Raw genomic sequence first — 13,943 nt, forward strand, 5'->3', positions numbered from 1 at the left:
TTAAGACTATGTGAAGTATCTTAGACTATGTGAAGTATTTTAGACTATGTGAAGTATTTTAGACCATGTGAAGTATCTTAGACTATGTGAAGTATTTTCGACTATGTGAAGTATTTTAGACTATGTGAAGTATTTTAAGACTATGTGAAGTATCTTAGACTATGTGAAGTATTTTAAGACTATGTGAAGTATCTTAGACTATGTGAAGTATTTTCGACTATGTGAAGTATTTTAGACTATGTGAAGTATCTTAGACTATGTGAGGTATTTTAGACTATGTGAAGTATTTTCGACTATGTGAAGTATCTTAGACTATGTGAAGTATTTTAGACTATGTGAAGTATTTTAAGACTATGTGAAGTATCTTAGACTATGTGAAGTATTTTAAGACTATGTGAAGTATCTTAGACTATGTGAAGTATTTTAGACTATGTGAAGTATCTTTGGCAATAGTGTATTTATAGTATCACAAACTGGTCAGAATGAAGGAACGGTCTAATTATTTTATTTCAACAGACAACGCTGTTTGACTAGGGGGTAACAGACAAAGCTGGGGGTAGTTGTAGTTGTCACACACCCAGAGTGTTACATAACTCATATACACACACCACACCACATCCATTTGGAGCAGACAGCCTCCTGTCCTGAATCTGCACTCTTTGGACATAAAACATACCCCTTGGACATAATCAATGGTTACAGCTCGAGCCAATTGCATAATTATAGTGATTAAACCAATATCAATCAGGTGTGTGAGAGAGAGAGAGAGAGAGAGAGAGAGAGAGAGAGAGAGAGAGAGAGAGAAAGACACAGAGAGAAAGACACAGAGAGAAAGACACAGAGAGAGAGAGAGAGAGAGAGAGAGAGAGAGAGAGAGAGAGAGAGAGAGAGAGAGAGACACAGAGAGAGAGAGAGAGAGAGAAAGACACAGAGAGAGAGAGAGACAGAGAGTGAGAGAGACAGAGAAAGAGAGAGAGAGAGAGAGAGAGAAAGACACAGCGAGACAGAGTGAGAGAGACAGAGAGAGACAGAGAGAGAGAGACAGAGAGAGAGAGAGAGAGACAGAGAGAGAGAGAGAGAGGGAGAGACAGAGAGAGAGAGAGAGACAGAGAGAGAGAGAGAGACAGAGAGAGAGAGAGAGACAGAGAGAGGGTGCGATCATGCCAGGAGACAAGGATATCTCTTAGGCTGATATTACCCATTAAGCCCATTTCCTGTTGACAATGACATCTCTCTAATGGAGCCAGCTTGTTGTCAATGACACAGGTTGTGGATCAACCAAAGACCTACAGTCTCTATTAGAAGTGAGTCATCTCTATTAGAATAGAGTCATCTCTATTAGAAGTGAGTCATCTCTATTAGAATAGAGTCATCTCTATTAGAATAGAGTCATCTCTATTAGAATAGAGTAATCTCTATTAGAAGTGAGTTATCTCTATTAGAAGTGAGTCATCTCATCTCAGTATATTCCGTGGTGCCCCAAATCCTAATGAGTTCATTGTTACATGATTCATTTAAATCGGGTAACCATTAAACATAGTTAGTTATTGATAAATAACCATCATCCCATTAATCAAAGTCACGTTACAACAGTTACAACATTGCTGAGGGGAAAAATATATATTGAATCCATTTTAGAATAAGGCTGTAACGTAACAAAATGTGGAAAATGTCAAAGGGGTCTGAAAACTTTCCGAATGCCCTGTATTGTGGTGGAACAAAACACAGGGTTGTTGACTGAAGTAGACTGCCTGGCGTGTGTGTGTGTTTGACTAGACGTTGGAAAGTGATTTCTATGTGTACAGAGAGGGTGAGGCTGTTATTTGTTTATGTGTGTGTATATATATATATGAGGGGACGCAGGCCAGATGAGGGGACGTCGCTGGCTGGTAGCCCTGGGCCTGCGTCCCCTCATATATATACACATACATACACACACACACACACACACACACACACACACACACACACACACACACACACACACACACACACACACACACACACACACACACACACACACACACACACACAGCACCATTGTGTGACTCAGGAGATAGGGTGACATCAGAGACCGTTCTGAACACAGTGGGACCAGGAGGAAGGTTCAGCTCCAAGGACAGTTAATGATTACCCTCCGACTAAATATATAAAATATACCCACACTGCTACTGACAGCAACGACCCAGTCTAATCCCATCAGTTTCTGTCCATAGGAGGTACAGAACCTGTTGATTACAGTTTCTGTCCATAGGAGGTACAGAACCTGTTGATGAACGTTTCTGTCCATAGGAGGTACAGAACCTGTTGTTTACAGTTTCTGTCCATAGGAGGTACAGAACCTGTTGATTACAGTTTCTGTTCATATGAGTGTGAGGTGTGTGTGTGTTGTACTGATGCAGGGTGTGTGAGGTTTGTGTGTGTGTTGTACTGATGCAGGGTGTGTGAGGTGTGTGTGTGTGTTGTACTGAAGCAGGGTGTGTGAGGTGTGTGTTGTACTGATGCAGGGTGTGTGAGGTGTGTGTGTTGTTCTCACCTCGTTGACGTTGATCTTGGACTTTGCGGAGGACTCCAGGAAAGCACAGCTGCTCCACTGTCTGGCCAGGTTCTGTCCCTGTTCCTTCCCCACAACACGCTCATCCTCCAGATCACATTTATTACCCACCAAAATCATCGGAACCTGGAGGGGGGGGGGGGGGGGGGAAGAGGGAGGAGGGGGGGGGGGGGGGCGGAGGAGGGGGAGGATGAGGGGGGAGGAGGGGGAGGGGAGAGGAGGAGGGAGGGGTGATGGGGAGGAAGAGGGAGGAGGAGGGGAGGGGGAGGAGGAGGGGGGAGGAGGGGAGGGGGAGGAGGAGGGGAGAGGAGGGGGGAGGAGGGGAGGAGGAGGGGAGGAGGAGGGAGGAGGGGAGGAGGGGGGAGGATGGGAGGAGGAGGAGGAAGGAGGAGGGGGGAGGAGGAGGGAGGAGGGGAGGGGGAGGAGGAGGGGAGGGGGAAGAGGAGGGGAGTAAATAAAGAGTGGAAGCAGGGGAGAGAGGGAGAGACCGGAGAGAGGCAGGGAGATGGCGAGGCAGAGAAAGCGTGAGAGAGAAATGTAAAAAAGAGTGGAGACAGGAAATAGAGAGGGAGATAATATAGAGAGGGAGATAATATAGAGAGGGAGATAATATAGGGATGGAGATAATATAGGGAGAGAGATAATATAGGGAGGGAGATAATATAGAGAGGGAGATAATATAGGGAGAGAGATAATATAGGGAGGGAGATAATATAGGGAGGGAGATAATATAGGGATGGAGATAATATAGGGAGAGAGATAATATAGGGAGGGAGATAATATAGAGAGGGGGATAATATAGAGAGAGATAATATAGAGGGAGATAATATAGGGAGGGAGATAATATAGAGAGGGAGATAATATAGGGAGAGAGATAATATAGGGAGGGAGATAATATAGGGAGGGAGATAATATAGGGAGAGAGATAATATAGAGAGGGAGATAATATAGGGAGGGAGATAATATAGGGAGGGAGATAATATAGGGAGGGAGATAATATAGGGAGGGAGATAATATAGGGAGAGAGATAATATAGAGAGGGAGATAATATAGGGAGGGAGATAATATAGAGGGAGATAATATAGGGAGGGAGATAATATAGAGAGGGAGATAATATAGAGGGAGATAATATAGGGAGGGAGATAATATAGGGAGGGAGATAATATAGAGAGAGATAATATAGAGGGAGATAATATAGGGAGGGAGATAATATAGAGAGGGAGATAATATAGAGAGAGATAATATAGAGGGAGATAATATAGGGAGGGAGATAATATAGGGAGGGAGATAATATAGAGAGAGATAATATAGAGGGAGATAATATAGGGAGGGAGATAATATAGGGAGGGAGATAATATAGGGAGGGAGATAATATAGGGAGAGAGATAATATAGGGAGAGAGATAATATAGGGAGGGAGATAATATAGGGAGGGAGATAATATAGGGAGGGAGGGAGAGAGAGAGGGAGATAATATAGAGAGGGAGATAATATAGAGAGGGAGATAATATAGAGAGGGAGATAATATAGGGAGGGAGATAATATAGGGAGAGAGATAATATAGGGAGGGAGATAATATAGGGAGAGAGATAATATAGGGAGGGAGATAATATAGAGGGAGATAATATAGGGAGAGAGATAATATAGGGAGGGAGATAATATAGGGAGAGAGATAATATAGGGAGGGAGATAATATAGAGGGAGATAATATAGAGGGAGATAATATAGAGAGGGAGATAATATAGAGAGAGAGATAATATAGGGAGGGAGATAATATAGGGAGGGAGATAATATAGGGAGGGAGATAATATAGAGAGAGATAATATAGAGGGAGATAATATAGGGAGGGAGATAATATAGGGAGAGAGATAATATAGAGAGGGAGATAATATAGGGAGGGAGATAATATAGAGGGAGATAATATAGGGAGGGAGATAATATAGAGAGGGAGATAATATAGAGGGAGATAATATAGGGAGGGAGATAATATAGGGAGGGAGATAATATATAGAGAGATAATATAGAGGGAGATAATATAGGGAGGGAGATAATATAGAGAGGGAGATAATATAGAGAGAGATAATATAGAGGGAGATAATATAGGGAGGGAGATAATATAGGGAGGGAGATAATATAGAGAGAGATAATATAGAGGGAGATAATATAGGGAGGGAGATAATATAGGGAGGGAGATAATATAGAGAGAGAGATAATATAGGGAGGGAGATAATATAGAGAGGGGGATAATATAGGGAGGGAGATAATATAGGGAGGGAGATAATATAGAGAGGGAGATAATATAGAGAGGGGGATAATATAGAGAGGGAGATAATATAGAGAGGGAGATAATATAGAGAGGGAGATAATATAGGGAGGGAGATAATATAGGGAGAGAGATAATATAGGGAGGGAGATAATATAGGGAGAGAGATAATATAGGGAGGGAGATAATATAGAGGGAGATAATATAGAGGGAGATAATATAGAGAGGGAGATAATATAGAGAGAGAGATAATATAGGGAGGGAGATAATATAGAGAGGGAGATAATATAGGGAGAGAGATAATATAGGGATGGAGATAATATAGAGAGGGAGATAATATAGGGAGGGAGATAATATAGAGAGGGAGATAATATAGGGAGAGATAATATAGGGATGGAGATAATATAGAGAGGGAGATAATATAGGGAGAGAGATAATATAGAGAGGGAGATAATATAGGGATGGAGATAATATAGAGAGGGAGATAATATAGGGATGGAGATAATATAGAGAGGGAGATAATATAGAGAGGGAGATAATATAGGGAGAGAGATAATATAGAGAGGGAGATAATATAGGGAGGGAGATAATATAGGGAGGGAGATAATATAGGGAGAGAGATAATATAGAGAGGGAGATAATATAGGGAGGGAGATAATATAGGGAGGGAGATAATATAGGGAGAGAGATAATATAGAGAGGGAGATAATATAGGGAGGGAGATAATATAGGGAGGGAGATAATATAGGGAGGGAGATAATATAGGGAGAGAGATAATATAGGGAGAGAGATAATATAGGGAGGGAGATAATATAGGGAGGGAGATAATATAGGGAGGGAGGGAGAGAGAGAGGGAGATAATATAGAGGGAGATAATATAGGGAGGGAGATAATATAGAGAGGGAGATAATATAGGGAGGGAGATAATATAGGGAGAGAGATAATATAGGGAGAGAGATAATATAGGGAGGGAGATAATATAGAGAGAGATAATATAGAGAGGGAGATAATATAGGGAGGGAGATAATATAGGGAGGGAGATAATATAGGGAGGGAGGGAGAGAGAGAGGGAGATAATATAGAGGGAGATAATATAGGGAGGGAGATAATATAGAGAGGGAGATAATATAGGGAGGGAGATAATATAGGGAGGGAGATAATATAGGGAGGGAGATAATATAGAGAGGGAGATAATATAGGGAGAGAGATAATATAGGGAGAGAGATAATATAGGGAGAGAGATAATATAGGGAGGGAGATAATATAGAGAGAGAGATAATATAGAGAGGGAGATAATATAGAGAGAGATAATATAGGGAGGGAGATAATATAGGGAGGGAGATAATATATAGAGAGAGATAATATAGAGAGGGAGATAATATAGAGAGAGATAATATAGGGAGGGAGATAATATAGGGAGGGAGATAATATAGGGAGAGAGATAATATAGGGAGAGAGATAATATAGGGAGGGAGATAATATAGGGAGGGAGGGAGAGAGAGAGGGAGATAATATAGAGGGAGATAATATAGGGAGGGAGATAATATAGAGAGGGAGATAATATAGGGAGGGAGATAATATAGGGAGGGAGATAATATAGGGAGGGAGATAATATAGAGAGGGAGATAATATAGGGAGAGAGATAATATAGGGAGAGAGATAATATAGGGAGGGAGATAATATAGGGAGGGAGATAATATAGAGAGAGAGATAATATAGAGAGGGAGATAATATAGAGAGAGATAATATAGGGAGGGAGATAATATAGGGAGGGAGATAATATAGAGAGAGAGATAATATAGAGAGGGAGATAATATAGAGAGAGATAATATAGGGAGGGAGATAATATAGGGAGGGAGATAATATAGGGAGAGAGATAATATAGGGAGAGAGATAATATAGGGAGAGAGATAATATGGGGAGAGAGATAATTTAGGGAGGGAGATAATATAGAGAGAGAGATAATATAGGGAGAGAGATAATATAGGGAGGGAGATAATATAGGGAGAGAGATAATATAGGGAGGGAGATAATATAGGGAGAGAGATAATATAGGGAGAGAGATAATATAGGGAGAGAGATAATATAGGGAGGGAGAGAGAGAGAGAAGTTTTATATTATTCTAGGTCACATTAAACACTTTGATAGGTATGAAGGGTTGTTATGTTGTTGAATTCATACGCTCTATAGGAGATTACTGTTTCCACAAGCACAGCTGAGTTAGTGACAGAGAGAGGAGTGGAATGAAACACACAGCTGAGTTAGTGAGAGAGAGAGGAATGAAATGAAACACACAGCTGAGTTAGTGACAGAGAGAGGAGTGGAATGAAACACACAGCTGAGTTAGTGACAGAGAGAGGAATGAAATGAAACACACAGCTGGGTTAGTGAGAGAGAGAGGAATGAAATGAAACACACAGCTGAGTTAGTGAGAGAGAGAGGAATGAAATGAAACACACAGCTGAGTTAGTGAGAGAGAGAGGAATGAAATGAAACACACAGCTGAGTTAATGAGAGAGAGAGGAATGAAATGAAACACACAGCTGGGTTAGTGAGAGAGAGAGGAATGAAATGAAACACACAGCTGGGTTAGTGAGAGAGGAATGAAATGAAACACACAGCTGGGTTAGTGAGAGAGGAATGAAATGAAACACACAGCTGAGTTAGTGAGAGAGAGAGGAATGAAATGAAACACACAGCTGGGTTAGTGAGAGAGGAATGAAATGAAACACACAGCTGAGTTAGTGAGAGAGAGGAATGAAATGAAACACACAGCTGAGTGTCTCTAGACATGGAGAGTTGGTCTGTAACCCTCTAGTCTCTAGACATGGAGAGTTGGTCTGTAACCCTCTAGTCTCTAGACATGGAGAGTTGGTCTGTAACCCTCTAGTCTCTAGACATGGAGGGGTGGTCTGTAACCCTCTAGTCTCTAGACATGGAGAGTTGGTCTGTAACCCTCTAGTCTCTAGACATGGAGGGGTGGTCTGTAACCTCCCTCTAGTCTCTAGACATGGAGAGTTGGTCTGTAACCCTCTAGTCTCTAGACATGGAGAGTTGGTCTGTAACCTCCCTCTAGTCTCTAGACATGGAGAGTTGGTCTGTAACCCTCTAGTCTCTAGACATGGAGGGGTGGTCTGTAACCTCCCTCTAGTCTCTAGACATGGAGAGTTGGTCTGTAACCCTCTAGTCTCTAGACATGGAGAGTTGGTCTGTAACCCTCTAGTCTCTAGACATGGAGAGTTGGTCTGTAACCCTCTAGTCTCTAGACATGGAGAGTTGGTCTGTAACCCTCTAGTCTCTAGACATGGAGAGTTGGTCTGTAACCCTCTAGTCTCTAGACATGGAGAGTTGGTCTGTAACCCTCTAGTCTCTAGACATGGAGAGTTGGTCTGTAACCCTCTAGTCTCTAGACATGGAGAGTTGGTCTGTAACCCTCTAGTCTCTAGACATGGAGAGGTGGTCTGTAATCCTCTAGTCTCTAGACATGGAGAGTTGGTCTGTAACCCTCTAGTCTCTAGACATGGAGAGTTGGTCTGTAACCTCCCTCTAGTCTCTAGACATGGAGAGTTGGTCTGTAACCCTCTAGTCTCTAGACATGGAGAGTTGGTCTGTAACCCTCTAGTCTCTAGACATGGAGAGTTGGTCTGTAACCTCCCTCTAGTCTCTAGACATGGAGAGTTGGTCTGTAACCTCCCTCTAGTCTCTAGACATGGAGAGTTGGTCTGTAACCCTCTAGTCTCTAGACATGGAGAGTTGGTCTGTAACCCTCTAGTCTCTAGACATGGAGAGTTGGTCTGTAACCCTCTAGTCTCTAGACATGGAGAGTTGGTCTGTAACCTCCCTCTAGTCTCTAGACATGGAGAGTTGGTCTGTAACCTCCCTCTAATCTCTAGACATGGAGAGTTGGTCTGTAACCCTCTAGTCTCTAGACATGGAGAGTTGGTCTGTAACCCTCTAGTCTCTAGACATGGAGAGGTGGTCTGTAACCCTCTAGTCTCTAGACATGGAGAGTTGGTCTGTAACCCTCTAGTCTCTAGACATGGAGAGGTGGTCTGTAACCCTCTAGTCTCTAGACATGGAGAGGTGGTCTGTAACCCTCTAGTCTCTAGACATGGAGAGGTGGTCTGTAACCCTCTAGTCTCTAGACATGGAGAGTTGGTCTGTAACCCTCTAGTCTCTAGACATGGAGAGTTGGTCTGTAACCTCTAGTCTCTAGACATGGAGGGGTGGTCTGTATTCATGTGTGTGTGTATGTATTCATGTGTGTGTGTGTGTGTATTCATGCATGTGTGTATGTATTCATGCGTGTGTGTGTGTGTGTGTGTGTGTGTGTGTGTGTGTGTGTGTATGTATTCATGTGTGTGTGTGTATGTAGTAATGTGTGTGTGTGTATGTATTCATGCGTGCATCCCTGCATGTGTGTGTGTGTGTGTATTCATGTGTGTGTGTGTGTGTGTGTATGTATTCATGCGTGTGTGTGTGTGTGTGTGTGTGTGTATGTATTCATGTGTGTGTGTGTGTGTGTGTGTGTGTGTGTGTATTCATGCGTGCATCCCTGCATGTGTGTGTGTGTGTGTATGTATTCATGTGTGTGTGATAACTTACATCGTCAGTGTCTTTGACTCGGAGGATCTGTTCTCGTAGGTCTTGCAGATCGTTGAAGGTGGACTGGGCTGTGATGGAGTACACTAACGCAAAGCCCTGGCCATTCTTCATGTACAGATCTCTCATGGCTGTGAATTGTTCCTGTGGAGGAGAGAAAGACATACAGGAAGCTAAAGACTTGTCATTAGGGGGTGATAACATGGGCAAGGCTCTAATCTAAAGACTTGTCATTAGGGGGTGATAACATGGGCAAGGATCCAATCTAAAGATGTCATTAGAGGTGATAACATGGGCAAGGATCCAATCTAAAGACTTGTCATTAGGGGGTGATAACATGGGCAAGGATCCAATCTAAAGACTTGTCATTAGAGGTGATAACATGGGCAAGGATCCAATCTAAAGCCTTGTCATTAGAGGTGATAACATGGGCAAGGATCCAAACTAAAGCCTTGTCATTAGGGTTGATAACATGTGCAAGGATCCCTTCTATAGCCTGGTCATTGGGGATGATAACATGGGCAAGGATCCCATCTATAGCTTTGTCATTAGGAATGATAACATGTGCAAGGATCTCATCTATAGCCTGGTCATTAGGGATGATAACATGGGCAAGGATCCCATCTATAGCCTGGTCATTAGAGATGATAACATGGGCAAGGATCCCATCTATAGCCTGGTCATTAGGGATGAAAACATGGGCAAGGATCCCATCTATAGCCTGGTCATTAGGAATGATAACATGTGCAAGGATCTCATCTATAGCCTGGTCATTAGGAATGATAACATGTGCAAGGATCTCATCTATAGCCTGGTCATTAGAGATGATAACATGGGCAAGGATCCATCCAATGCTTTTCTCTTTATCTTGTGTAAATATTTGCCCTGCACACTTCCATCACCTGGCTTGGATGGGGTGAGCCTCAGTACCATTCCAACTGAGTTAACAAGATGTTAGATCACAGTAGAGATACTGAAGACAGTGTGGTGGAGGAGGCTGATCACAGTAGAGATACTGAAGACAGTGTGGTGGAGGAGGAGGAGGCTGATCACAGTAGAGATACTGAAGACAGTGTGGTGGAGGAGGCTGATCACAGTAGAGATACTGAAGACAGTGTGGTGGAGGAGGAGGAGGCTGATCACAGTAGAGATACTGAAGACAGTGTGGAGGAGGCTGATCACAGTAGAGATACTGAAGACAGTGTGGTGGAGGAGGAGAAGGCTGATCACAGTAGAGATACTGAAGACAGTGTGGAGGAGGTGGAGGAGGCTGATCACAGTAGAGATACTGAAGACAGTGTGGGGGAGGAGGAGAAGGCTGATCACAGTAGAGATACTGAAGACAGTGTGGAGGAGGTGGAGGAGGCTGATCACAGTAGAGATACTGAAGACAGTGTGGAGGAGGTGGAGGAGGCTGATCACAGTAGAGATACTGAAGACAGTGTGGGGGAGGAGGAGAAGGCTGATCACAGTAGAGATACTGAAGACAGTGTGGAGGAGGTGGAGGAGGCTGATCACAGTAGAGATACTGAAGATAGTGTGGAGGAGGAGGCTGATCACAGTATAGATACTGAAGACAGTGTGGTGGTGGAGGAGGAGGCTGATCACAGTAGAGATACTGAAGACAGTGTGGTGGAGGAGGAGGCTGATCACAGTAGAGATGTTGAAGACAGTGTGGAGGAGGAGGCTGATCACAGTAGAGATGTTGAAGACAGTGTGGAGGAGGCTGATCACAGTAGAGATGTTGAAGACAGTGTGGAGGAGGCTGATCACAGTGGAGATGTTGAAGACAGTGTGGTGGAGGAGGCTGATCACAGTAGAGATACTGAAGACAGTGTGGAGGAGGAGGCTGATCACAGTAGAGATGTTGAAGACAGTGTGGAGGAGGCTGATCACAGTAGAGATACTGAAGACAGTGTGGTGGAGGAGTAGGAGGCTGATCACAGTAGAGATACTGAAGAGAGTGTGGTGGAGGAAGAGGCTGATCACAGTAGAGATACTGAAGACAGTGTGGAGGAGGCTGATCACAGTAGAGATACTGAAGACAGTGTGGTGGAGGAGGAGAAGGCTGATCACAGTAGAGATACTGAAGACAGTGTGGAGGAGGTGGAGGAGGCTGATCACAGTAGAAATACTGAAGACAGTGTGGGGGAGGAGGAGAAGGCTGATCACAGTAGAGATACTGAAGACAGTGTGGAGGAGGTGGAGGAGGCTAATCACAGTAGAGATACTGAAGACAGTGTGGAGGAGGCTGATCACAGTAGAGATACTGAAGACAGTGTGGTGGAGGTGGAGGAGGCTGATCACAGTAGAGATACTGAAGACAGTGTGGTGGAGGAGGCTGATCACAGTAGAGATACTGAAGACAGTGTGGTGGAGGAGGCTGATCACAGTAGAGATACTGAAGACAGTGTGGTGGAGGACGAGAAGGCTGATCACAGTAGAGATACTGAAGACAGTGTGGTGGAGGAGGTGGAGGAGGCTGATCACAGTAGAGATACTGAAGACAGTGTGGGGGAGGAGGAGAAGGCTGATCACAGTAGAGATACTGAAGACAGTGTGGAGGAGGTGGAGGAGGCTGATCACAGTAGAGATACTGAAGACAGTGTGGAGGAGGCTGATCACAGTAGAGATACTGAAGACAGTGTGGAGGAGGAGGAGGAGGCTGATCACAGTAGAGATACTGAAGATAGTGTGGAGGAGGAGGCTGATCACAGTATAGAAACTGAAGACAGTGTGGTGGTGGAGGAGGAGGCTGATCACAGTAGAGATACTGAAGATAGTGTGGAGGAGGAGGCTGATCACAGTATAGATACTGAAGACAGTGTGGTGGAGGAGGAGGCTGATCACAGTAGAGATACTGAAGACAGTGTGGTGGAGGACGAGGCTGATCACAGTAGAGATGTTGAAGACAGTGTGGAGGAGGAGGCTGATCACAGTAGAGATACTAAAGACAGTGTGGTGGTGGAGGAGGAAGCTGATCACAGTAGAGATGTTGAAGACAGTGTGGAGGAGGAGGAGGCTGATCCCAGTAGAGATGTTGAAGACAGTGTGGAGGAGAAGGCTGATCACAGTAGAGATGTTGAAGACAGTGTGGTGGAGGAGGCTGATCACAATAGAGATACTGAAGACAGTGTGGAGGAGGCTGATCACAGTAGAGATGTTGAAGACAGTGTGGAGGAGGAGGCTGATCACAGTAGAGATACTGAAGACAGTGTGGAGGAGGAGGCTGATCACAGTAGAGATGTTGAAGACAGTGTGGAGGAGGCTGATCACAGTAGAGATACTGAAGACAGTGTGGTGGAGGAGGAGGAGGCTGATCACAGTAGAGATACTGAAGAGAGTGTGGTGGAGGAGGAGGCTGATCACAGTAGAGATGTTGAAGACAGTGTGGAGGAGGAGGCTGATCACAGTAGAGATGTTGAAGACAGTGTGGAGGAGGCTGATCACAGTAGAGATGTTGAAGACAGTGTGGAGGAGGCTGATCACAGTGGAGATGTTGAAGACAGTGTGGTGGAGGAGGCTGATCACAGTAGAGATACTGAAGACAGTGTGGAGGAGGAGGCTGATCACAGTAGAGATGTTGAAGACAGTGTGGAGGAGGCTGATCACAGTAGAGATACTGAAGACAGTGTGGTGGAGGAGTAGGAGGCTGATCACAGTAGAGATACTGAAGAGAGTGTGGTGGAGGAAGAGGCTGATCACAGTAGAGATACTGAAGACAGTGTGGAGGAGGCTGATCACAGTAGAGATACTGAAGACAGTGTGGTGGAGGAGGAGAAGGCTGATCACAGTAGAGATACTGAAGACAGTGTGGAGGAGGTGGAGGAGGCTGATCACAGTAGAAATACTGAAGACAGTGTGGGGGAGGAGGAGAAGGCTGATCACAGTAGAGATACTGAAGACAGTGTGGAGGAGGTGGAGGAGGCTAATCACAGTAGAGATACTGAAGACAGTGTGGAGGAGGCTGATCACAGTAGAGATACTGAAGACAGTGTGGTGGAGGTGGAGGAGGCTGATCACAGTAGAGATACTGAAGACAGTGTGGTGGAGGAGGCTGATCACAGTAGAGATACTGAAGACAGTGTGGTGGAGGAGGCTGATCACAGTAGAGATACTGAAGACAGTGTGGTGGAGGACGAGAAGGCTGATCACAGTAGAGATACTGAAGACAGTGTGGTGGAGGAGGTGGAGGAGGCTGATCACAGTAGAGATACTGAAGACAGTGTGGGGGAGGAGGAGAAGGCTGATCACAGTAGAGATACTGAAGACAGTGTGGAGGAGGTGGAGGAGGCTGATCACAGTAGAGATACTGAAGACAGTGTGGAGGAGGCTGATCACAGTAGAAATACTGAAGACAGTGTGGTGGAGGACGAGAAGGCTGATCACAGTAGAGATACTGAAGACAGTGTGGTGGAGGAGGTGGAGGAGGCTGATCACAGTAGAGATACTGAAGACAGTGTGGGGGAGGAGGAGAAGGCTGATCACAGTAGAGATACTGAAGACAGTGTGGAGGAGGTGGAGG

General features: G+C 44.4%; 1 protein-coding gene across 2 annotated transcripts in view; it reads right to left on the reverse strand.

Annotated features, from left to right (window-relative positions):
* The window catches only part of LOC139392865 (ras-related protein Rap-1b), a 114,375-nt gene that overhangs the window by 11,060 nt on the left and 89,372 nt on the right, over positions 1–13,943 (reverse strand). For both annotated transcript variants that reach the window (XM_071141180.1, XM_071141179.1), the window contains exons 5-6: positions 9,422–9,562; positions 2,537–2,680 (exon numbers count right to left, since the gene is read on the reverse strand). In XM_071141180.1, the coding sequence (XP_070997281.1) occupies positions 2,537–2,680; positions 9,422–9,562 (285 nt within the window). The remainder of the gene's footprint in view (positions 1–2,536; positions 2,681–9,421; positions 9,563–13,943) is intronic.

This window comes from Oncorhynchus clarkii, chromosome 33, assembly GCF_045791955.1.
Source record: "Oncorhynchus clarkii lewisi isolate Uvic-CL-2024 chromosome 33, UVic_Ocla_1.0, whole genome shotgun sequence".
NCBI lineage: Eukaryota > Metazoa > Chordata > Actinopteri > Salmoniformes > Salmonidae > Oncorhynchus > Oncorhynchus clarkii.